The 26612-nt window shown below is 30.9% G+C and overlaps 1 protein-coding gene and 1 long non-coding RNA gene across 2 annotated transcripts; one reads left to right on the top strand and one right to left on the bottom strand.

Moving 5' to 3' along the window:
- Positions 1–453: 453 nt before the first annotated feature.
- Positions 454–14646, bottom strand: LOC127735016 (uncharacterized). The gene is made up of 5 exons (XM_052245081.1): positions 14453–14646; positions 13285–13409; positions 12114–12291; positions 8573–8758; positions 454–5677 (listed from the first exon to the last, which is right to left on the bottom strand). Exons 2-5 carry the CDS (start codon positions 13402–13404, stop codon positions 4821–4823), a joined length of 1341 nt encoding a protein of 446 aa, XP_052101041.1. The 5' UTR covers positions 13405–13409; positions 14453–14646; the 3' UTR covers positions 454–4820.
- Positions 14647–14694: 48 nt separating this feature from the next.
- Positions 14695–25332, top strand: LOC127735015 (uncharacterized). Its single transcript, XR_007997923.1, has 4 exons — positions 14695–14816; positions 19594–19671; positions 20814–20915; positions 21440–25332. It is a non-coding gene; the product is annotated as an uncharacterized LOC127735015 (long non-coding RNA).
- Positions 25333–26612: the final 1280 nt, after the last annotated feature.

Genomic DNA, 26612 nt, shown 5'->3' with positions numbered 1-26612 from the left:
AATGATTTTTGATTGCTTCCTTTTGTATTGTCTTACCTTTTTTCAAGTCAATAAAAAATTCTGATTCATCATTATTTGTATTGTTCATTTTGATTGGATAAAGCCATAAATTAAATTTAATGGCATTTAAATTCCATGATTGATAGTCTGAATTGTGTATAAGTCCAGACATTGTGTACCAATTTTAAAATTATGATTTAGCGGCTCTATTGGTTGATAACAATATTATATTTGAATATTTAGGGTATTTATTTTCTTACTTTGATTGTTGCGAATATCCTTTTAATGGTTCCTCTAACATGTCAGCAGTAAACACAACTAATGCTACCATCAAATTGTCAATTGATGCCCACAAATCTTCAAATACAATACTGTTATCTGCTAAATTTAAATTTTGTACTATTATGTTAGTGAACTAGAATGAAGTTACCCCTTTATAAACAGAGATGAAAACAACAGTAATGAAGTTTATTTGAAATGCAAATTTATACTCTAAAGAGTTGACAACACAGAAAAACATACATAAATAACATTGATGAAATAACATTTTATTGAATGAAAGACATGGTCAAATATAACAATGGATGAAATTGACTTCATGAGGTATGTGATAAATTGATTTTTTTCCAGGTAATTACAACAATAATAAATACCTGATATTAAATGGTTACTAGAGTTACATAAAATGAAATGGCTATACCAAACCCTGCTTCATCCAGAAACCTGTGTAAATTTAAACTCTTGTACTGGGAACACAGTAATATTTCTAAGTAGTTTATCCTGTATGACAGGAAAATCTGTATAATCTGAAATTCTGAACAAAATATTCAGTCTAAAGTATTTGGTTTTGATGAGTTTCATTGTTTTATGTTATATATAAAAATGTTGATACAACCTATATTATGTCTATATCAAAAGAAACAAATATCTCAATGCCAAAGGATTTGCAAGCATCACAAAATATTTTGTCTTCAAATTTTTCAACGGTTATAAAATAAAATAATATAAGGAGCAACCAATCAATATCCTTTCTCAGAAACCATATGTGTGTTTGCAAACACATAATCTGGTTCATTCATTTGTTCCCAGTACAAGAGTTTAAATTTACACTAACCTGAATAATTCAGTCCCTCCCCGTGATCGACTCTCCCACTCACGAGGGCCTGAATTCTTTATATAATAAAAACGCTTCACGAATCCAGGATTTTGATTGGTGCTCTCTGTGAGAGAGAGCCAATCAGCTAATAGCTCAATGTTATCAAGATAGGTAAATCCCGAGCTAATTCCGAATGATTATTTGACGATTTTTTATTGACAAGGCCTACAGGCGTTAATGTAGCCATCGTAGAGCAGTGGAATATAACGACTGAATTATTCAGGTTAAATTTACACAGGTTTCTGGATGAAGTAGGGTTTGGTATAGCCATTGTATTTTATGTAACTCTAGTAAACATTTAATATTACGTACTTATTATTGCTTTAATTCCCTGGAAAAAATTCATTAATACAGTTATTTTACAACAAATAAATTTCATATTTTTATATTGTTGGTGTTTAGTATGATCAGGATTTTTGACAGTAATTTCATTCCCATTTTGAAAATTTTTTGGCCTTCTAATGTTTTGATATGCGGACATACCATTAGATGAAGTTAAATGCCAAAATGAACATCATATATACCCTACAGGGAATAAAAACTTTCACAAAATGACAAAATAAAATTTACAACTGTTATCCTTCAAATTTTTTAAAGATAAAATTCTAGAGATAGTTCAAATTTTGTAAATCATATTTTTCTAAAACTTTGTGTGTTAAAGGGAAATTTGTTTACACCATAAATAAAGCAACAATTCTGGTCTAAACAGTAATTTAATGGTATATAATGTCTTCTTTCTGTAAGGAATATCAATATGACAAATTAAACAAGCTTCACTTATTAATTCAAGAGAATATCGGCAAAATAAGCAATATGAAAACAAGCCAGATATTGAAATCAATACCTGCATTTATCATATACTTGTATAAAATATTACTTAAATTTTACAGTTCAATAACATTTAGAAATAATTAAAAGGCTATGAAAGGGTTATTATGTTTATTAACCAGATTCCTAAGAATTTCCTCGGTGGGGTGATAAACGAACCTTTATTGACTACTTCCAGAATGTTATCAAATGCCTTTCCGTTATTGTCCGTGGGGTTTATCACATGCAACATCGTGCATTTCCGGAAATTTGTTTGTAAACATGGCAGACGTGACAATAAATTTTTCAAACTAAGAACATAATAATTGTTGTGAAATGTCACATGATAAATGAAATGCTTGTTATATCAATAAAAACAATTAAAGTTAATAAACTTGTATTTGGTTGTCTGTAAATTATTATCTAGAAGTTCAAAGAAAGACAAAATTTTAATAGTTCTTGTCTGTATTTCTTCTACTGAAGTATATGCTAAAAAGATCATTACATGTCATTTTTCATATCAGACCCTTTATTGGCCCTCGTTCATGATATCATCCCTCGAGCCTCCTGCTCTTGGGCTGATATGACCTAGAGCCAATAAAAGGTCTGATATGAAAAATGCCATGTAATAATCTATACGTCTCTACACATGAAAATAAATAATCTTACTCATAATGGAAAATAAATATAAAACATCACAGAAAATTCGCAAAAATAAAGCATAATTACACCAATATGATATAACAAATAAAGAAATGAATTTGGAAGATGTATGAAAAATTTGCAAGTTATACACAGTTCACACTAGGGACTATATTTGTAGACAATGAAAACCAAAGGACGCTAACTGTGTCCCCTGACCATTAGTGCAATAACATCTTTATTATACATATATCTTCATAATACATTGGTGTTCTTCCCCTGTAAAAGGTCATTTAATGAATCAATGAAAGTGTTTATTTTTGTGTATTGCTGGAAGTATTTTTGCTCTTCAGAAAAGCCAACACAGGAAAAAAAAAATTGTATCAAATAATTATATAATAAACATGACTGAATTGCAAGCAATGGTATAGGTACTGGTTCAATCATTCCTCATACAAAACAGAGAAGACTGATTTGCAAAGAATAATCAAGAAAAATAGCCAATATAGTATTAATATACTTTGTTTGTACACCACAAACAAAGGGAATTAATTGTGGTCAGAGGCCAGGTTAAAAGTCATAAACAGCACTTTGAAAGCTTTCTTTATATCACAAACCATCAGCACTTATTGTGTAAAATAAACAAAAATCATACAATAAAATCAAACAGTTTTTCTTCTGGTATATCATTCTTTATGGCAAGTAACAATTTGAAATTCTGATTAATTTTTTGGTCCTTTAACTACATTTCCACTTTTGACTTAAGACTGTATAATATTTTCCTGATGCAATTGCGAATTCATTTTTTTGTTGTTGTTTACATAACTTTTGACTTCTATTGTCGCTTTATTTGGAAGAATTCCATTGGAATTAATCATTCTGCACATACAAAATGAAATTAATTATAAAGGAGTATTCAAACTTAAAAAAATTGAGGAGAATCTCTAATCTAATACAAAAACTCTTGACTATAATGTTTGACTTATGCATGTTATTCCTAAATGAAAACCCCCAGAAAAGGGCAAGTTACTCTAGATATTATAATATACAAATGATAATTATGTCAGAAGGGATCACCTTATTCAAAATTTATCACATAAATCTTTCTTAAATATTCATTATTTACAATTAATAAATCAAAGATAGCACTTAGAAATTTGAACACATGTTTTGTAAAATAAACTGATAAATCATTTGGAAAAAAAATAAGAAAAACAACATTAAGTAGTACTTAATAAGTACAGGACTACATAATAATATTTAAGATGGCAGAATATACTGGAATATATACAATGGAATATTTTCATGACATTATGAGTCATGTTGCACAACGATAAGCCTTAGTTTATTTACATTTTATTTTATTTTTGAACAGTCCAACAACTGTCAATTCTGTCAAAGAAATAGATGCATAACATCATCCTCATTCAAAAAATAAGAAAACTTGATATGTCAATGTGTGAATAAAATGTAACAATGCTGAATTAATAAAATGTAACAATGCTAAATTATTATAAATACAATGAACATATTTGTTTGAAGTTATGCCATATATACACAAAATGTTTCTTATGCTAAAAATATGCTTGATAACAGTAATTGGTATGTAAACTGTAAATTGTAGAAATTGAAATGGTTTTATTTTTCTCTTTTGGGACTAATAATTCGTATATATGGCACCTTACATTTCAACATATGTAACTGACAAATTGAAAATGACAATGATAGGGCTTTTTTATGTTGTTTTTGGTGTTCCAAAGTAAAACCTACTATCTACTGTAATCATCACAAAAATCAACCAACAGCTATTCAAATCAACAAATACAACCCCAAAAAAATACAACCTAACCATAATAAAAATTAAAAAAATAAAAATTGTTTGAATTTACTTCTTAATCTGACATCAACTTCTAATTAAATAATTTTACTGTTAAATACAGTTTCTTATCTGAATCAAGCATTTTCACTCTATTTTAATAATTTCTATTAACACTTCTAATCATTATATTCATTATAATTATTATAGTTGATATTACTATAACTCAGTTTTTTCCATACTATGATTATCAAATACTGGGTTAAGTAAATTCTGTAAATATAAAACCAAACGAAATTTTTCAAAAACGTAAACTATTAAAACAAACAGTAGAGCTATGGAAGGTATATCCTGAATAAAGGCATTAAACTTCTGCTTGGTTCTTATAAGAAACTGTATTTAACTATTTCTACTGTAAGCAATCAACCCCAATGATAAAGCACCAATTACAGAACCAACAACTAATGGCTTGCTCTTGACAATGTCAATAACCTTATCTGTCATATTTTTGTGGACACATTTGGTGTTGTTATTTCCAACATCTATGATAGGATCAGTATTTTCTACTTTCTGTTGTTGTGCAGAAGAACTTGTCTCTGTGGTATTTATTTTAGAAATTTCTTCACTTTTTTGCTCATTAATTGATTGAAGAGCATTGTTTTCTATTGAAAATGGCTCCTTGTTGTGGTAAGTGTTAGGTAAAGATTTGTCTGGGAAGATCTGTTTTTCCAATTTTTTGTCTTTATCGTTTTCTCCATTCTGAATTAGAACATTTGGCTTTTCTGTCTCCTGTCGGGGATTGTTTTCAGGAATATGAGATGATGCATAATTTGCTGATCTTAACAGTTTTAATTCCCTATCATCTTGAGCACTGAATCTTGTTTCAAGAGACATTCCATCCATTTCAATACTTTGACAAATATCACCTACTTCAGTTGGTGTTTTGCTCATATTTGTTCTATCATACAAGCTTGTTTCTTTGTTGTCATGTGATTTTCTTTCCTGAATGTCAATGACTGGCTCCATTGCAACAAAACTTAATCCAGGTTTCTCTGACTCTTGCTTTTTGAATTTATAATTCAATATTTGTTCAAGATCACGCATGATATCTTTCCTTTCCATGAAATCTAAAGCATTGAAAAGGTTTTCTACAGTAGCTTGAACTGGCTTATCCCCACTAGACCAGTTGGCTATTAACTTTTCTGTACAACTTTTCGGTGTAGTCTGTAGATGCTGGACTTCCTCAACAGTGTATCCTGTAAAATATAATATTTTTACCTTTATTATTAAATTTATAACAAACTCATTTTTAGTCCTCCTGATTTTTTAGCATTAATACATGACAGAAAAGTTGTAGAAGTATGCAATCTCTTCTACAGATTTAAGAGAACACAGTGAAATTCCAACTATGACAGAGCTTAGATAGTATCTCAGCTGGATCCCCATAACGTAAGAAAATTAGATATTGAATTATGTCTAGAAATTAGGGATGTCAACTCGGTGATTAATAACTAATCGAGTACTCGTTGGGTTTGTCAATCGATACTCGAGTACTCGCTCAGGAATATATCTACAACATGGAAACACAAAAATACGTATTTTACATTCAGTGGTTTGTTGATCAACAGATGAAAAACCATCTGCCGGGGACATAAGTATCTGGGACAAGGAATTACACACCATAATTAATAGCTCCCTACCTACAAGTACTAATTAAGTAAACTGGAGGCTCTAAAGAGCCTGTGTCGCTCACCTTGGTCTATGTGCATATTAAACAAAGGACACAGATGGATTCATGACAAAATTGTGTTTTGGTGATGGTGATATGTTTGTAGATCTTACTTTACTGAACATTCTTGCTGCTTACAATTATCTCTATCTATAATGAACTTGGCCCAGTAGTAACAGTGGAAAATATTTTGTAAAAATTTACAAAAATTTACAAAATTTATGAAAATTGTAAAAAATTGACTATAAAGGGCAATAACTCCTTAAGGGGTCAATTGACAGTTTTGGTCATGTTGACTTATTTGTAGATCTTACTTTGCTGTACATTATTGCTGTTTACAGTTAACTCTATCTATAATAATATTCAAGATAATAACCAAAACCTGCAAAATTTTCTTAAAATTACCAATTCAGTGGCAGCAACCCAACAAAGTGTTGCCTGATCGGTCTGAAAATTTCAGGGCAGATAGATCTTGACCTAATGAACAATTTTATCTTGTCAGATTTGCTCTAACTGCTTTGGTTTCAGAGATATGAGCCAAAAACTGCATTTTATCCTATGTACTATTTTTTAGCCATGTCGGCCATCTTGGTTCGCGGGCGGGGTCATCGGACACATTTTTTAAACTAGATACCCTAATGATAATTGTGGACAAGTTTGGTTAAATTTGTTTTAGTAGTTTCAGAGGAGAAGATTTTTGTAAAAGATTACAAAAATTTACGAAAAATGGTTAAAAATTTACTATAAAAGGCAATAACTCCTTAAGGGGTCAACTAACCATTTTGGTCAAGTTGACTTATTTGTAGATCTTACTTTGCTGAACATTATTGCTGTTTACAGTTTATCTCTATCTATAATAATATTCAAGATAATAACCAAAAACGGCAAAATTTCCTTAAAATTACCAATTCAGGGGCAGCAACCCAACAACGGGTTGTCAGATTCATCTGAATATTTCATGGGCAGATAGATCTTGACCTGATAAACAACTTTACCCCATGTCAGATTTGCTATAAATGCTTTGGTTTCAGAGATATAAGCCAAAATCTACATTTTACCCCTATGTTCTATTTTTAGCCATGGCGGCCATCTTGGTTGGTTGGCCAGGTCACCTGACACATTTTTTAAACTAGATACCCCAATGATGATTGTGGACAAGTTTGGTCAAATTTGGCCCAGTAGTTTCAGAGGAGAAGATTTTTGTAAAAGTTAACGACGACGGACGACGACGACGGACGACGACAACGATGACGACGGACGACAAGTGAGCTAAAAACAATAATCTAATCAATGTAATTTAATGAACACCTATTTAAAAATTATAACAAGGAAAAACCATATCAAACAATAGTATTTGGTAATTGTTAAGAAAACAAATTTAATGTTTACATAGGTGTAAGGATTAGAAGTTTAACTTTTCACTGAGGGTCACCGGAGGATGCAACAAATTTTTTTTATTTGGAAACATTTTCTTGTTAACTATTTTTGGGTTTTGCAACTTTGTAAATTTAGCAGACGAAAATATTTGCTCTGACGTTACAGATGTGACAGAATGGCTAAGACATGTTTAGTTGAAAGTGTTAGCCTAGGTATAGCCCACGTATTTCCGGAAGCATCTTAAATGACAAATTGGCACAAGCATTCCAAACAAAATGTTTTTTATTTACTAGTATGATTAATCAGTAATGCCTATTTAATTTTTCGAAAGAGGTTCTCAAGAAGATCAATTTTATATATGAAGAAAACAGCAATATTCTAACAGGAAACTGATTAGTCGAGTATCGTTTTGATATTCGATACACAGTACTACAGAGCGATACTCGAATACTGAGGTACTCGTTAACATCCCTTCTAGAAATATTATTTTTTCAACATATAAATGAAAAATTTCCAATCTATTTTATTGAAGGTGTTCAGAAAGGGAAAAGTATAAGATTGATTGATTGTTGTTTGCTTCACGTACAGTGGGGAAAATATAAGACAAGACAAATTAAAGTTATACATGTACTTGGTCTCAAAGAAAGGAGATCAGACAAGATAAGGCAAAAATGTTATACTTATCTAGTATAGATCAGACACTATCATACTGAAGATGTATTCTTAAAATTAATTTATGAGAAATTTAATGATAGCACATGCGATTTCTAAATTGTGAAAATTTTTGACAAAAAATGCTATCAGTCTTTTTCCAAATTTGGGCTAGCTCCATGAGAAACTTATTTATAATGAAATAGCATAAAATTAATATAGAACATTGCTTGTATCCAAAAAAAATCCAGGAAAATTTAGTATTCCTAGAGTAAGAATCAATTCATATTACATTACTACATCCTAGAGTAAGAATCAATTCATATTACATTACTACATCCTAGAGTAAGAATCAATTCATATTACATTACTACAACTCTATAAATAATGTTACCAAGATATTCTGCAAGGTCCTTCCACTTTTCATTATAATCTAAAATTTGCAAAATTTTCATTACAGAAAACGGTAAATGTCTGAGCTGTGTTACTCCATTGTATATTGGTGGTGTAATCGCCTCTGTATCTCTAACAGCTTTTGTTTCTGATGGTACAGATGGAGCTGGCTGATCCCATTTCTTTCCTGATAAAAAAAAAGTGTACTTTAGATGGCTTTTGTGACAATCTGTTGACTCAATTACCTGTATTGCACAAGGTTTTTTACTTTTATTTTTCCTGTAGTAGTTCATTGAAGTCTATAAGTTTAAAAATAGGTGGAAGATACCAAGGGGATATTCAAATCTCTTTAAATTGAAGAGAAACAGACCCCCCATGACAAAATTTAAAAGAAGAAGAAGATAAAAGAACAGAGTTCCAATGTCCCCTGTGTTGCACATATTTTATCTGTCCATTGGCAAAAACTAAAAATTTCTTATAAATTTTAAAAAATATCTTAGAGAAATGAAGGCTTCAGAGCAAATGCAATGCAATTTCAGATATAATTAATATTTCCAAGGGGCATAACTCTTTCATAAAATATTTGATCAGCACTGATTTTCAAAACTGTCCAAGACATTGCTGACATAAACCTTTGATATAAATTTGATAAAAATCTGGCAAAATTGTACATGTGAGAGCGCTTACAATGCAATTTTTCATATAATTGATATTTCCAAGGGACATAACTCTTTTAAAAATTATTGATCGGTACTGATTTTTGAACTTGTCCAAGATATTGCTGATATAAACCTATGATTTAAGTTTTATAAAAATCTGGCAAGAATTGTACACGTTAGATTGCTAACAATGCAATTTTCCATATAACTAATGTTTCCAAGGGAAAAATTATTTATTGGCACTGATTTACGAACTTGTCCGAGAAATGGCTGATATATACCTATAATATAAGTTTTATACCAATCTGGCAAGAATTGTACACATGAGAGCACTAACAATGCAATTTTCCAATTAACTAAATATTTCCAAGGGGCATAACTCTTTCAAAAATTGCACTAATTTTGGAACTTGTCTGATACAATGCTGATATAATCCTATGATATAAGTTTGATTAAAATCTGTCAAGAATTGAACATGTGAGAGTGCTAATAAGATGGACGGACAGATGCATGGACAGAAGGACGAAATTTGTGTCATTGAGTTGTTGTCTTTTAAACAAAAAAATTTGGTTTTGATTATAAGTCCTAATCTAGGCACCAATAAACACATAAATTCCAAAATTGTTGAAACTTCCACAATAACTTTTGGGATAAGAAAGAGATATGATTAATTATTAAATTTCATTGCATTCAAAAGCCACAGAAGTCTTAATTTGCACTCTCCAAAAATAATTTTCAATTTTTTTTATCTTAAGTATAAACAAGAGTGTACACACTGAAATGTCTCACTTGTTTTACTTGTCATTGAATTTATGTTGAATGTCTGTAATATGGTTTAACAACAAGTATCACATAAACTTAACATTATCAATGATCTATGAAAATGAGGTCATGGTCAGAAAGACAGACATGTACACCTTACTATCATTCCATACACCAAATATAGTGGTCCAATGGCTAATAGAACCTGAGAAACAGATCAAACCACAAAATCTTTACCTTGACCAATAAACCATGAAAATGGGGTCAAAGTCATATGAACCCTGATGACCACCTTTGCCATCATTCCATACACCAAATATAGTTGACCTATTGCTTATAATATCTGAGAAATAGACCAAATCACAAAAACTTAACTTTGTCACATAAATCATGAAATTGAGGTCAAGGTCAGATAAAATCTGCCAGTTGGAAATGTAAACCTTACAATCATTCCATACATCATACATCAAATATAGCTGACCTAATGCTTACAGTATCTGAGATACTAATTTGACCACGTAACTTTTAACCTTGTCACTGATCCATGATATGAGGTTGAGGTCAGGTGAACCCTACCTGACAGAAATGTTTACAAAAGAACTGTAAATTTTTTTCAAGCAGTCACTGAACCATGAAAAAGAGGTCAAGGACAATGGACATATAACAGACAGAAACTTTGTATATAAGGTATCTGTATATAAGGTATAAGGCATCCAGGTCTTCTACCATCTGAAATATAAAGCTTTATACAAATAGTTTACCCATTCACCTGAATGTAATCCCTATGTCTTGCATTCTGCTACTGTCACAGGCAAAACAAAAATGTATCTTTGTACTAACAATTAACTTTAAGATTTACATAAAACCAAAAGACATTGACTGTGTGAAATTTCTAAATTCAATAGTGGCCATCAATCAAAACCATGTTAAACCATCTAAATAATTGGTTATTCTTGAGAGTATACAATATGAATAAGAGATGTATGTGTCACTGAGACAGCAATTGCACAAACATGTCTACCAAGAGGTGGTGACAAAAGGGATGAGAGTAGTGCTCACTTAAAAATAACTACACAAATTTGAGTTTAAAAAAAAAATAGGTTTCTTATATTTTGAAAATCCATTCACATTTTTTTGTATTTCTAAATTATCAAATACATTTTTAATTCATATGAAACAAGATTATGTATCCATAGGACAACATGCCCCACTTGCAATATCGCATTTCTATGTTCAGTTAAGTGTAAAATTCTGGTCAAAACATGTTTCATATATTAATAAGTTCAATTGATAATGAACATGTGTACAAAGTGTCAGGTTGATGTGACCACAAACTACCTTTAACCAAAACTGTAATCTTTTTTATACCAAAACATCAACCTATCTTAAACCAAAAATTTTACCTAATTTCCATATACAGTTAACTATGAATCTGGGTCAAAATCCTTGTTTGGCATAAACATTACAGTTCACCTCATTATGAATATACATGTACAAAGTTTCAGGTTGAAGTGACCACCAACTACTGTAAACCAAAAATTCAACCTAAACTTATGGTGATGTTGTTTATAAAGTTCATAAATTTAGACATGATCCATGTAAATTAATCAATACATTGAATAAAATATAGGAAAATATATGCTGTTGCAAGGTACTAACAGCATCTGATGATATTAAAGAGCCTGACTGGTTTTGGTCCTTAACGGACAACTGGCAAACACTTCAATGTCTTTTGAAATCATCAAAGTTTTCTTGACTGATCCAAATGACCCTGGGTCAGACATCATTAGAAGTAAAAGAGAGGATTTTTGGATCCTCCAACTGACAGAGTGCTTAAACCCACTGGAATCAATAGTTTAGAGACTTCCAAATTTCAGTACACCTCTCACTGTAATCCTTTGAATAAACTTGTCATCAAAAGTTATTAATTTAACACAGAAGTAAAATCTTCAAATTTTTATTTCATATGTATTATTTATATGTACTAATATTGATTTTGTTTCTCTAATGTTGTGCTGTTACACCACTGGTTAAGGGGAGGATTGAGTACACAAACATGTTTAATCCCGCCACAAAATCTCCCATAAAAATAAGGAGACTGTGTGACTTAATTCAATTTACCTGTATCCAGTAAATGATTGGGGTCTAACATATCAGCCAAATCTGTTTGACAAATTTCAGGATCTCTCAAAGCCCTAATGAACTCTATCAAACATTTATCTTGTTGTCGAATCCTTTTCAGTAAATGTTGCGTAGCTATTTTTTCTCCCTTATTGTTCTGTTCACATTTAATTTCTTGCTGCAAAAGATAAAATTTGATTTTTGTTTACTTTGCTTCCCCTGATTAAATACCTGACATGTTCAGGAAGACAATATTGTTCTGTTAACATTTTACATCTTGCTGCAAAAGATTATGATGATTGTGTTTGCTTGACATGCAGTGGCAAATATTTCAGTCATATTCAGAAAGAATAAAAAATAGTAAAAGAAAGAATAAATTAGATTAAAGGAATATATAAACTAGGTGTGTAGGAACAACATGAATGGCCCCGCTAGCAAAATTAGCTTGAAGCCATTTTTAGGAGTGGAAATTTAAGAATGAAAGTCTGTAGAACTGTTATTTTCACGAAATTTACAAAGTCCAAAGCCTGTAATTTCGGCACAAATCAGTGGAGCGGAACACACAAAACTGGTTGTAGAAAATGCAAAGCACATCTTCCTTTCTCAATACCTGACAAGGTGATTATTTTGTTTGGATCTTGTTTGGACTTTCAAAAACTATTTGCTGTGTTCTTTTTCTTCCCTTGCTTATTTTGACATGATATTTACAATGGATACATTCCAAATTGATTTCATATGTAATTAAATACACAGACACTTGTCTCTAAAAAAAATTACCTATATACTTTAATATAACATTATAGTATATAGGTTTTTTTTTTCAGAGACAAGTGCCTGTGATTAAATAGTATCTGTTGTGTTTTTTCTCTTACCTCGCCCCTTGTGCACCCCTTATCTTGCTTATTTTTTTATATGCTGGTTTGATGAAACATTTCAGATCTACATATTATAATGTGGTTCATTTTTATACACAGAGTTTAAATTTCACAATAACTAGCATCAAACCTGTTTCCTATCTGATTCTTATCTTCCTGAAAGATAAGATTTACACAATGTAATTCTTCACGAAGTAAGCAAAAAAGTAAACCCCTCCGGAAAATTCCCCACTTTACAGTAGCTTAATAAATACTAGATAGTATGATTATTATATATCTTGAGTCCTTCATTTTACCTTGCTCATCTCTGACATGCTAGTAAGATGAGGTAATATTTCCACTGGATTTAGTTTGGAACTAAATAACACCTCCTCTTTCTGAAGCACTTTAAGGGCAAGATACTTATCGAACATCATGGTGGCTATAATAAAAGTGGAAAAATGTTGAAGTTTAATATATATTGCAATCAAAGATGATATTTTGCATATAAAATATATGACAAGGCTTTGACCTAGCTTTTAGTAACTGTGAATACTCTTAGATCAGTATTTTTTGTGTCTTTTGTGTTCTTGTTAGTTGTTTTTTGTTTTGTGCCCATCTGATGAGTCAAACTCTTTCCAACTGATTTTTACAGGTTGTTCTTATGTTTTTCTGTAACATCATTGACACTCTCCCTGAGAAGGGAGTGTTGAAAGCTTACAAACAAGTTCAACTCAGCCACATTCGTAATGAGCCTGTCAAAAATAAGGAGCTTATAATTCAGTGGTTGTTGTTGTTGTCCGTCATATAATTTGTTTTTCTGTCCTACATCCTGTCCATATTCATATTTTGGCATTGCACAACGTTATGTTTTTTTCAGACTATTTACTTCATCTTTATACTAAATTTGTTGGATGTGTATGGATTGATAATTACATCAAGCCCTTACCAACTGAATTTTACAGTTTGTTCTTAAGTTGTGATGTAAAACCACTGTTCCAGCTCAGGGAGGGTGGACAGCTTGCAAGCATTAAGAGTTACCCAGTCATATTTTTTGTGTGTCTGTCCCAAGTCAGTAGATTGTACAAGTTTTTATAATTGTTTGTTGCTGATGCCATATTTGTTTATTTGGTCTATAGCATACATCAGCTAGAATGTTGGTCAGTGTTGAATGCTGTATGATGACCTAACTTTTGTACTCTATTGTCTATTTTTGTTACTGTGGAAAGATGTTTCATAGTTATTGACAATCATACCACATCTCCTTAATTTTATAAAGTTGGACAACCTTTAATTTTTAGGAAAATCAGAATGCTATAATATAAAAACACATAAAATTGTAACTTCCATTTTTGTACAAATAGTATCACCATGGTTACTTTTATCATTAATTGTAAAGTATGAGTAACACATTCTGACCTCTGTCCTCAGCATTCAGAGGCGTTTGTTCTATGATGAATCAGTTTTGAATCAAGTTAAAATTACCTGTCTCGGTTTCTGAAGTTTCAATTTTGTTTCTCTTTTCCTCTGATTTTCATCCAAAGGCTGTGTTTTCCATCCAGATAAATTATAGGAATCCCCGACTATATATTGGGACAGCTAATCCACTGAAAATAAATGCACTTTGACTCTAAATACCTACTTTCGTTTTTACCTTTAACTTCTACTTTCAAATTCTGTCCGCATTCGTTCCAGGTTTTATTTTCTTATTTACTTCCGGTTGAATTTAAAAATAAGCGTGGGTTGGCTAGCTCTGTCGACAATGTTTTGTCCAAGGAAAAGACCATATTCTGTCATTGTGTCTGAAAATGAAAGCATAAACGAAAAAGTGAAATGCTTTTGTCCTATGGTAAGAATGTTATATTGAAAATAGATACGACCTTCATACTGAAGTTCAAGTGAAGGTTCATCATAACCAAATTCTTATTGTCTTTATTAATATTATATACATGTACACCTTGAAAATTACCTGAGTACAGACATACCAATGCAGTTTGAAAAGTTTTAAGGTCCAGCATCAACTAGATTTTTAAAAGTGAAATACATTTTGTGGTTCTTCTCTCTGTATGAGCTTCCTTAAAACAATGTAAAAAGGAACACCAATGATAAATCCAAGTAGAAATTGTATCTACAATGTACATGTATGTACACGTTAAAAGGTAAAATCAAGTTGATAATATGAGGCAGGCATTACCTGTGAAAGGGGACGAAGTCTATATAAATTATTTTTATTAATTCAAACATATTTTATAAGTTCTAAATCGTTTAAAAAAGAAACGGAAATACCGTATCGTTTCCGATTTTGGTTCTGTTGTTAGGGATTTTAGTTGTGACGTTATTTTAGTTATGACATCATATTCAATGTAAACAAAGAAACGCTATCATCAGGTAACGTTTTTTCATATCAAAGAATAATTAGAAATGAAATTGTTATTGTGTTCCTTTTATTTTACTGGACTGATAAATATATATTTCACTCAAAGTCTCATGACAAACGAGACCGGAAGAAGGAAGTAGGTTTCTGCGCAAATGCGGGAATTAAAAAAAGTTACAAAAAAAAAGTTAACGATTTTGAGTTCATTAGTACAATGAAAATTTCGGGAAATTTTCCCGATTTTTTTTTTTTTTTTTTTTTTTTATTGATTTTTCTACTGTAATAGGGGACTTCGTCCCCCTATAAACACTTTCTTATATACACACACAAAATATGATATGTATATATTCACACAGAATGATGATGGTTAAACATTGAATGTGTTTTGCTTTTATCTGTTGGTCTAACAATGTTTGCTTTAGACCATCAACCAACCATTTGCCTCAAGCATTTTCAAGCGTTAGATGTGAAGCCTGTAGCAGAGTTCCCTAGTAGATACTTCGATTGTATCCATCAGGTTGGTATCAGAGAAAAGATGAGTAAAGTGTCTACAGTCTATAATAAGCCTAATTAAATTGTGTCCAGTTTCTTGTTAAATAATCAGGCTTTGGCAACAGTATTTTGTAGGGTAACAAATTATCTGAATAACACTTGAAATTTTAATATTAAGAATTTTCACATAATATTATTTAATTTGAATTTAATAAAAAAATTGATTATATACTTTCTGTAAATCATTTCTACATGTAAGTTACCACTATGTGCTAATATTAAAATTTCAAGTGTTATTTGGTCATTACAAGTGTTATTTGGTCATTACAAGTGTTATTTGGATAATAACAGTGTTATTTGGTCATTCTTTATTTTTTTTTTTTTATTTTTATTTGATTTTTTGACTACATGTGCATCTTGAACAGCCTTATATCTTATCGTGTTAGTAATATTACATTGAACTAATTGACTGTAAATTAACTATGTGTAAATATCTGTTTTTGATTGTATTGTAATTTGTATGTGAGGGCCTCAGGGAAGATTAGTTTATTGTAACTAACTGAGTCTACCCTCTTTAAATAAAGAATTTATTATTATTATTATTATATTATTATTCGAGGTACCAGTATTTTGTATTATTCCCTCTTTCATTAGTTCAAAATAAGTTGTATGAGTTTTCACTAGAAGTGGACAGTCTAGAAGAAAATGAGTAATATTTTCATTGGATAAACAACATAGCTGGCAGACTGATTTAATTTAGCTCTATCAAAGTTAACTAAAGGATGAATGTTCCTGATAAGATTCTGGCTTTTATAATGGCTTTTCCTATTTTTACATTCTTTACTGTTAGCCACTAGTTAGATGCCCAAGACTAGTAAAATATTATTTGGATTAGTAAGTATTTGCTCGATTTTGTTTAGGCACTTAGGAAAATGTCTGAATATTGGTCTTTGGACTAGTTGTTCACTGTTGGAAAAGATTTTGGTGCAGACTATGTCTACTTTTGTTTTGTAGTGGATATTTGAAATGGGATGTTTTATTCCAATAACCATGATAACGAAGTCAAAGTGATAAAAATCTTTTTTTTTTATTTTGATGGGCATTAATGATTTTTTTTCATCACTGCAAATGGTGATAAAATCAGTACTGGTTCAGTTCCAGTTATCATCAGAAATTATATAATGACGAAGTTCGGTTGTGATTATGACCCATGTATATAGCAAATCCAAAATACACTGTCTGGTGGTGCGCCTGACAGAGGCGGAATGTACAGATTAGGTAACAGGTACTATTGGTATCGGATTCGACTCAGAACTTGTTAGTTATCATGGTTATTGGTAATATTAGATATGTGGAAAATAAAAGGACCTGAATGGTGTAGTGTTTAATCAACACCATTGTCCTATATTAGTTATATATAAAGTTGAATTCTTTGATTCATTGTTTTAACGTCATGCCGGCTTACAAATTGGACCTCATTATTTTAGTACTATAGATCTTTTGGAAATTAAGATCGTTTTTTATGCCCCCGCCGTAGCGGAGGGGGCATTAAGTTTTACCCCTGTACGTACGTGTACGTACGTCCCAAAATTGGTTTCCGTTCTCTAACTTTAGTTTGCCTCAACCAAATGTTATGAAACTTATACACAATGCTTATTACCACAAAACACAGATCAAGTTTAAATTTTGGTGGCGTCACTTTTACCGTTCTAGAGTTATGCCCCTTTACAAATGGAAAATTGCTGAATTTATCGTTTCCGTTCTCTAAACTTTAGTTTGCCTCAACCAAATGTTATGAATCTTATACACAATGCTTATTACCACAAAACACAGATCAAGTTTGAATTTTGGTGGCGTCACTTTTACCGTTCTAGAGTTATGTTCCTTTACAAATGGAAAAATTGCTGAATTTTTTGTTTCCGTTCTCTAACTTTAGTTTGCCTCAACCAAATGTTATGAAACTTATACACAATGCTTATTACCACAAAACACAGATCAAGTTTGAATTTTGATGGCGTCACTTTTACTGTTCTAGAGTAATGCCCCTTTACAAATGGAAAAATTGCTGAATTTTTCGTTTCCGTTCTCTAATTTTAGTTTGCCTCAACCAAATGTTATGAAACTTATACACAATGCTTATTACCACAAAACACAGATCTAGTTTGAATTTTGGTGGCGTCACTTTAACCATTCTAGAGTTATGCCCCTTTAGAAATGGAAAAATTGCAAAAAAAAATTTTCTTCTAAATATCAAGTAATTTTTAAATTGGAGTTATCTTCCTTTGTCCATGATTATAGTTGGATCAACTACAATCAATGCTTTATACAATGCAATGTTAAATTTTGACTTCCACTGATAAAACACAGATCAAGTTGAATTTGGGTAGTGTCACTTTAATCATTATTGAGTTATGCCCCTTTATGAATTGAAAGATTGCAAAATTTTTAGTTTCCATTCTGTAACTTAAGTTTGCCCCAACCAAACATTATGAAACCTATACACAATATTCATTACCACAAAACTAAGATCAAGAACAATTTTTTTGTTTCCGTTTTCTAACTTTAGCTTGCCTCTACCAAATGTTATGAAACTTATACACAATGCTTATTACTACATAATACAGATAATGTACGAAATTTGGTGGCAACACTTTTACCATTCTAGAGTTATGTCCCTTTATAAACATAAAAATTGCTGAATTTTTCGTTTCCGTTCTCTAACTTTAGTTTGTCTCAACCAAATGTTATAAAACTTATACACAAGCTTTCTAGAGTTATGCGTGTTTACAAATAGAAAAATTGCTGAATTTTTAGTTTCTGTTCTCTACTTAAGTAAGCCTCAACCAAATGTCATGAGACTTACACACAATGCTTAAAACCACAAAACTCAGATCAAGTTCAAATTTGGGTAGCATCACTTTTACCGTTCTTCAGTTATGTCCCTTTATAACTATATGATATGCAAGCGGGGGCATCATCTGTGTACACTATCAACATTTTTTTTTTTTTTTTAAGTTCAGAAATTTAAACAAATAAGCTTTATTCAACAATATTTTTTTACGGTAATTTTGAGTGTATACATACATTGTATCTACAGTAGAATAAGAAATGTTTTTCTTCTGAAAAATTAGAAATAAACTTTGTACATGTACCATTGTAAAAAAAATTATTATTGCTATTTCTACATAAGGACTAATGAACACTATTTGGGTATTTAAAAGCTAAGTTTGGTGTTAAATATTGTAGAAAAAAGTGCACATGTGACAATTATTTCTCTTATTTTCATGCTTTTTCCGCATTTCTTGGTCGGTGTGAGAAAAATATTTCTCAACTCTAGAGAAAACTTTGTTCTTGGCAAATGATTGGTTGAAATTTAATTATGAGGTCAAATTTTCTTGCTTTCTTCTAAATTTGCTATTGTGATGTCATGAAAAAAAGGCAACCATGCCTGAAGATGTCACATATAAAGAACACAACTTTCTGCAAATCTTTGAAAAGGAAGGATAAAGTTTGTTTAGATATCGTCTGAAAATCATTAGAGAAACAGATTCCACCACTTTAACTTGTGTATAACGATATTTCTCCACTCCCAACAGTTAAATTTTAATTATTTAAAAAAACTCAGCAAACCTTACACTTTAAATATTATATTTAACTGTCTGGAGTGGAGAAATATTGTAACACACTAGAAGCAGTGTATATTTCTGTCAGATACTCAGGATACTTAGTTTATTAATACTTGTCCATATACTTTTTTTAGAGAGAGTTAACACACCTACCAGTTAATAAAAGTCATGAAATTTTTGATAGAGCAACCAACCATGAAGCAATGGAAACTGTAAGTACAATGCAAATTCATTGTCAAAAGAAAATGTTCATGCTTTTTAAGACACACACACACTGATACATGTACTATAAACTTACTTATACATATATACAAATATTTTTATTGACATATACAGTATTTGCCAATGGGCCATATTTCAATACATTATTACAATGTATATATCATAATGAAATGATATGTTATAATTAGGAAGATAAAATCTCATTTCTATAGATTAGACATTTACATATATAAGAACTAGTCATTTTCCTGACTTTTAAAGAATAATTTGCTATTAATGGAACATTTCGTATTTACCTTTTTCTAAATATGACTTGTAGTCAGTATATTTAATAATACTATTAAAGCTTATATTCTATAGTTGGAATATTTTTCACACTTCAATAAAAAGCGATTTACATTTTTACATTTATAACAGGCCAGAGTTCAAGCTTGATTTTCTATATGACATAAAACAAGATTGACAAAAAAGTTCATTAATTCAAAAGAGCATGATTTGCTACAATATATGTATATGATATATATAAAAAGAAGATTTCTTTTTTAGTCATGGCTTTGTCAGTTTATTTTAGACTTATGAGTTTGAATGTCCTTTTGGTATCTTTCGCTTCTCTTTGGCATTTATTCAAAATCATAAAATACAAAACTACATTTTGAAAGTAAGCACACACATTGAACATACACTTGAACTTGTGCTGACTTTAAAAAGGTTATTGGCCCATGAGAATAATGTAATCCAATTGTGCTCTGGTTATGAGTGAAATTTCTCTACAAGTGTAAATACATTATCTAATTTCAACCTGGAGCTATCCAAACTCTTGAGTGTTTATTTATAAGCTGGAAGTTCAAAGGAACTGGTTCTGTTGGAGTGTCTTCTTTTTAAAGTTCTTTTTCCTTCTTTAAAAGCATTTGGTCAACATGTCCAGTCATTATGATTCATGGAAGCATAACAATTTATATCAAACTCATTACATATCATTCAACAGTCATTCAAGTAGTCTATACCAACAATTAGATGACAAGACTACACAAACTACATCTTTTATATATGCAAGCATGTTTTTTTTTTCTTAATACATGTTGTAAATAAATGTGTTTTTCCCTCAAAGTAACACATTGGCTTTCTATTTCAGAATATTTGCAGTAATAATAATACAGAAACGGAATGTGACAGAAATCCTCAGACCTTACCAGTCAAACAACATAATTGTCGACAGTGTTTAGCTGGACAAGGGGTAAGATATATCTAAATGAAAAGTATTATTTGTTGTGGCAGTATTTTAACTAAGGGCACAGTTTAAATTTTGTATCCATTCAAAGTTTAAAAATATTTAAAAAAAAAGTTAAAAACTGTGAAACATTTAACAGTGAACTGTCGAGTTTTCATACCTACATGCATTTCATTTTAGGTTTAAAAGAAAGGTTATTCTTTGATTAAACTAATTCTTTTACCATTAAATAGTTTGACTCTTACAGATTTAAGGATCAGATATTCACCAGCCATTTTGTAACTCAATAATCAACATGGAAAGTTTAATATTTTCATGTAGATTTGATAAAATAATTTGTTGTTTTCATATATTTTTGTTATATGACGTGAGTAGCAAACAGAATTTTAAGAGAATAGTGTGTATCAGAATTCTAACACAAAACATGGCTGCTGAAAACTTAACTGTGTCATTGTGGGTAATAAAGTTACCTTAATTACAAGGGAGATAATCTTTTCTATAACTAATATAAGTTTTTGCTTTGTTTACAGGGTCATTTCATGCATTTATCATCAGATGGTAACAATAACAGGTGACACGAAGATAATACAGTCAAGTTTCAAGGATCTCTTAGAACAGATGTCTCAAATATTGTGTTCTTTTATCCTGTATAGTGTGATCAGAGGCACATGTCTCAGGAATGAGTTCTGTACATTTGTATTTAGTTACACTGTGTTGTCAGTAAAGACTACTTAAGATTTGTCCCACGTAGTATGTAATGTACTTGTCAGCAGTTCAGTATTTAAAATGGTCAGCTGCACTGGTCAATAGATAAAAATCTGTTTGCTACTAATATCTAGTTTCCAGAACAAAAAAATACTTTCTTGCAGTCAAACAAGGTTTGTTCATCAAGACATTCATTTCTTTTGTCCTGTCTTGACAAAGTCATGAAAGCGAGACAAAGGTTTGTTGTTTCCCAGGACAGTAGTGTCAACAGTGTATGCGATTAGGTCAGTTTTAGGGAAACCACAAGTTTCAGGTCAATGATAATTGGTATGCAGTTGTGTTAGCATTGGCACATCTCATTTTCATGGAGATGATATGACCCCGCCCCCCTCAAGAATAGTCTATTGACTTTGAAAATTTTGCTTAGTTTACATGTTTAAAGTTTGTGATTAGGTCAGTTTATGGGAACCACTATTGGTCAATGGCATTTGGTATGCAGTTGTATTAACATTTGCACATATCATATCCAGGGCCTGCTCCCTCTGTCATGGTCTGTTGAATTTGAATGTTTTGCATAGATTAGTTTACATGTTAAAGTGAGTGATAATATATAGGTCAGTTTAAAATGAAACTTTATTAGTAAGTCCATGGTATTTGCAAATGATCACAGACACGTCTCAGGAGCTTGTTTTGTTAACACTGCCCATTTCCATTGAGACTAAATGGCCAGCCCAATCAGTCATGGTTCATGGACATTGAAACATTTGCATACTTTCAATGTTAAAGTTAATGTGGTCATATGGTTTCTGGTGGAGAGTTGTCTCATTGGCAGTCATACCACATCTTTTTATTTTGATATAAGGAAATGTTTAGTGACTGCAAGCAAAGTGTCTAAAAACTAAAAGTATTTAATTTACTACAATGGAAATTAATCAAAATTGACTGAAAGACTGGAAAGACCAAATTTGTCATTTCAGTTCTAATTATTTGGGCTTGTTCTATATTTACCGTACTCTCAAAAAGATTTTAATTTTTGCCATTTTCCTACTGTGTAGAATGGGGCGCATATATTTGCCGTTTTATGATTTTGAGGTGTAGAAACTTCAAAGGATTGCTGAAATGGAAGAAATATGCTGGTAAATTATATTTTTATAACATAAAGGATAATTTTTTAAACTTAGAAAAAATTTCGGCACTTACCGCAAAGGACCGAAAAACGGACAACGATTTTCGGCCAATTTCCTAAATGAAAAAAAAGATTTCAAAGAAGTATTTCTTAGTAATTCTTTGACTGATTGCCCTAAATTTCAGTTCTTTACATCTTTGAAATGTCTGCTATTCATCTATAAGGAAATTGATTTGATAAATATTGTTTAATGCTGCAGTTATTTGGTTTTAAATAGATGTGTAAAAACGGCGTATATCTGTCCCCCTATGACAATCATCAGGAAATTTCAAATAGCCTTTAATCTAATTTTTCAGATGAATTTTTTCAGAGAAACACGTTTTCAAGCGAAGAATAGTTTGCTTTTGATGTTATCTTCATATAGAAATATCAGTATACTTCAAAACTTAAAGATCTGAACATAAACTGCAGAAAACATGGAAAATTATGGCAAAATGAGCACCCCACTCTATGAAGTTTTTGACAGAATTTTTTTACCATATGAAAATTCATTATTTGGAGAACTGCTATATATATATACATTCAAACTAGCAGTCATATAAGGTAAAAATAAAAAAAGCAAATCTCATGTCGTCATAAAATTTGATTTTTGTAGTTTATAATGTTTATTTGTCACTAAATTCCAATGGTTCAGCATATTAAGATTGAAATATAATTTTTGACAAGTACCGTTTGATTTTTTAATTTACAGTCAGAAACAAGCAATGCCTATTTGTGTCTTGGTTGGAGTTGGTTCACATGTAATAACCCTCCATTTTGCTAAATATAAGTAATAGATATGAAAGAAGATGTCAAGTAAAGGTCAAGGATGTAAAAAATTATATATTTAATTTACATCATGTTTAATAACACTGCTGACTTCAAATAATTCAAAATAAGATACATGTAGAATGAACTTAATTGTTTGAATGATTGTAATTGACCATGGAATTATCTCCCCTTAGCAAAAAATTATATATGTAGTACTACAATTATAGCCTATGCTGTAAAACAGTGAATAACTTAAAACAAGAATTTTATTCTATACAAATCGTTGCTAAAACCAACTTAGGAATTGGCTTGTTATGTTAACAGAAGTTGTTTTGTCTTTATATATTTTTTTAAAAGAATATTTTTGTGAACAGGTACAATTATCGGTACGGTCGAAACATGCAAATCTGATGTATCCTGAGTTAGGGAGATTTAATTCAAATGAAGGAGTCATTCTCAAAATAAAAGCATGGTAGTGTGGGAAACAGGTTACATATACATTTTGAGCAGACTTTTTATTGTTACTTTTCATAGATAGTGATGTTGTAAAGATTTTTATATGCAAATTGATTTTGAATTCATTAATAGCAAATACTGAAAAATAGTATTCAGCAATTCAGAAGTTTTATATGTTTATTTTGTAATTTTTTTAAATTGCTTGAATAAGTCAGATTTTTTACATGTACTGATGTATTGATTTTACATACATGACATTTGTTTTATCCAATTGATAAATTTGGCAGATAAAAATGCAAGATTTTTTTAGCAGAAATGAATTGTTTAATGCCTTTTTAGCTCACCGTTCCAAAGGAATAGTGAGCTTTTGCCATCACTTGGCGTCCGTCATCGTCTGTCGTCGTCCGTCTGGGGTAAACTATTTCAAACATCATCTCCTCTGAAACAACTAAACCAATTCCAAACAAACTTTAGCTGAATGATGCTTAGGGTATCTAGAATAAAGTTTGTGTTTTATTTACTGTTTCGTCAAATAACATGGCTGCCATGGCTAAAAATAGAATGTAGGGGTAAAATGCAATTTTTGGCTTATATCTCAAAAACCAAAGCATTTAGATCTAATCTGATGAGAGGTAAAAATGTTTATTAGGCCAAGCTCTGTCAGCCCTGAAATTTTCAGATGAATCTTATAACACATTGTTGGATTGCTGCCACTTAATTGGTAATTTTAAGGAAATTTTGCAGATTTTGGTTATTATCTTGAATATTATTAATGATTAAGATAAACTGTAAACAGCAAAAATGTTCAGCAAAGTAAGATCTACAAATAAGTTTGATGACCAAAATTGTTAATTGTCCCCTTAAGGAGTTATTGCCCTTTAAAATCAATTTTTCACAATTTGTTCGTTTAGTTTGCTTACTTTAAAAAAATCTTCTCCTTTGAAACTGCTGAATCAATTTCAGCCAAACTTGGGCTGAATGAGTTTCAGAGTATCTAGTATAAATTTTGTATTTTATTTTCTTGTACGTCAAGAAACATAGCCACGATGGCTGAAATGAAACATAGGGGTAAAATGCATTTCTTTGATTTTGAAGAAAATATGACAGATACAAAGAACATTTCAATGGAAGTTTTAAGCCATTCATTAATATATATTGAAAAGCAAAAATAATCATTGATGAAAGATTTAAGCAAAAAATTACATGTGAGTGATTCAGGCTCTTGAGAGCCTCTTGTTTTAATTGCATTTGCAAAAATAATTTAATGCAACAGTTTGTGTAGTATATGTGCATAATTTTAAAATAGAATATATTACAAAACTGGTACATGTTTTCTTCTTTTTTCTTTTGTATGTAGGTGAGATTTTATATCAGGTATAGGTACAGATTTTGCTTGCAACTAGGCCATATTAAACTGAAAATAGAAAACTATTACATATTTAACTATGATAGGTTTAAATAATAGTTTGTAGTTTGATGGACATTTGAATAGATTGCACACAAATAAGTATACCCCGCCTACGATAGTTGATGGGCATTATGTTTTCTGGTCCCTGCATTCATCCTATATTCTGTTGTTTTTATGCTCCACCTAGGGGCATTATGTTTTTTTTCGGTCTGTGCGTCCGTCTGTTCGTTCGTCCGTCTGTCTGTCCCGCTTCAGTTTAAAGTTTTGGTCAAGGTAGTTTTTGATGAAGTTGAAGTCCAATCAACTTGAAACTTAGTCCACATGTTCCCTATGATATGATCATTCTAATTTGATGCTAAATTAGAGTTTTGACCCCTATTTCACGGTCCACTGAACATAGAAAATGATAGTGCCCGCTTCAGGTAAAAGTTTTTGGTCAAGGTAGTTTTTGATGATGTTGAAGTCCAATCAACTTGAAACTTAGTACACATGTTCCCTATGATTTGATCTTTCTAATTTTAATGCCAAATTAGAGTTTTGACCCCAATTTCACAGTCCACTGAACATAGAAAATGATAGTGCGAGTGGGGCATCTGTGTACTATGGAAACATTTTTGTCTTTAGTTAAAGGAGAATGTCCGGTAAGGGCTAATTCTGGCCTAAAATTCGAAGTACATTTGATGAAAGATTTTTAACATTTTTTAAACACTTGCGTGTCTACTTCAGTCCATTCAATTAGTAAATGTAAAAGATTTGAACTGATTTGGTCATTAAAGACGCTCAAATTTAAGCTTAAATATGAAAAACTACCAAATATGCCACAAAATGTCACTTTTCAGATGGTATTCGTCAAAAATGGAAGTGGTCGCATTCATGTTCAGCCTCAACCTTTACATATGTTATGTATTATCATCAAATACAACATACATATAAATATAAAGACTGAACACAAGTGCAGCCACTTCCATTTTAGACAAAAATCGTCTAAAAATTAGCGCAAATGGTAAAATTATGAAGACTTCAGTAATTTTGCATGAATTTATATTGCTAGTACCTGATACATGTGCATTTTATTGCCAAAAACAACCCATATTTGTGTAACAGAAGTATTTTACCTTCCAATTAAAAGCTAAAAGTTTATATTTTTAAGAAAATTTTAAAATGCTATATTTTGGGGCCAAAAAGGAGTCTTACCAGC

This window comes from Mytilus californianus, unplaced genomic scaffold (assembly GCF_021869535.1).
Source record: "Mytilus californianus isolate M0D057914Y unplaced genomic scaffold, xbMytCali1.0.p SCAF_3, whole genome shotgun sequence".
Lineage (NCBI taxonomy): Eukaryota > Metazoa > Mollusca > Bivalvia > Mytilida > Mytilidae > Mytilus > Mytilus californianus.
This window is presented reverse-complemented; position numbering and strand designations above follow the sequence as displayed.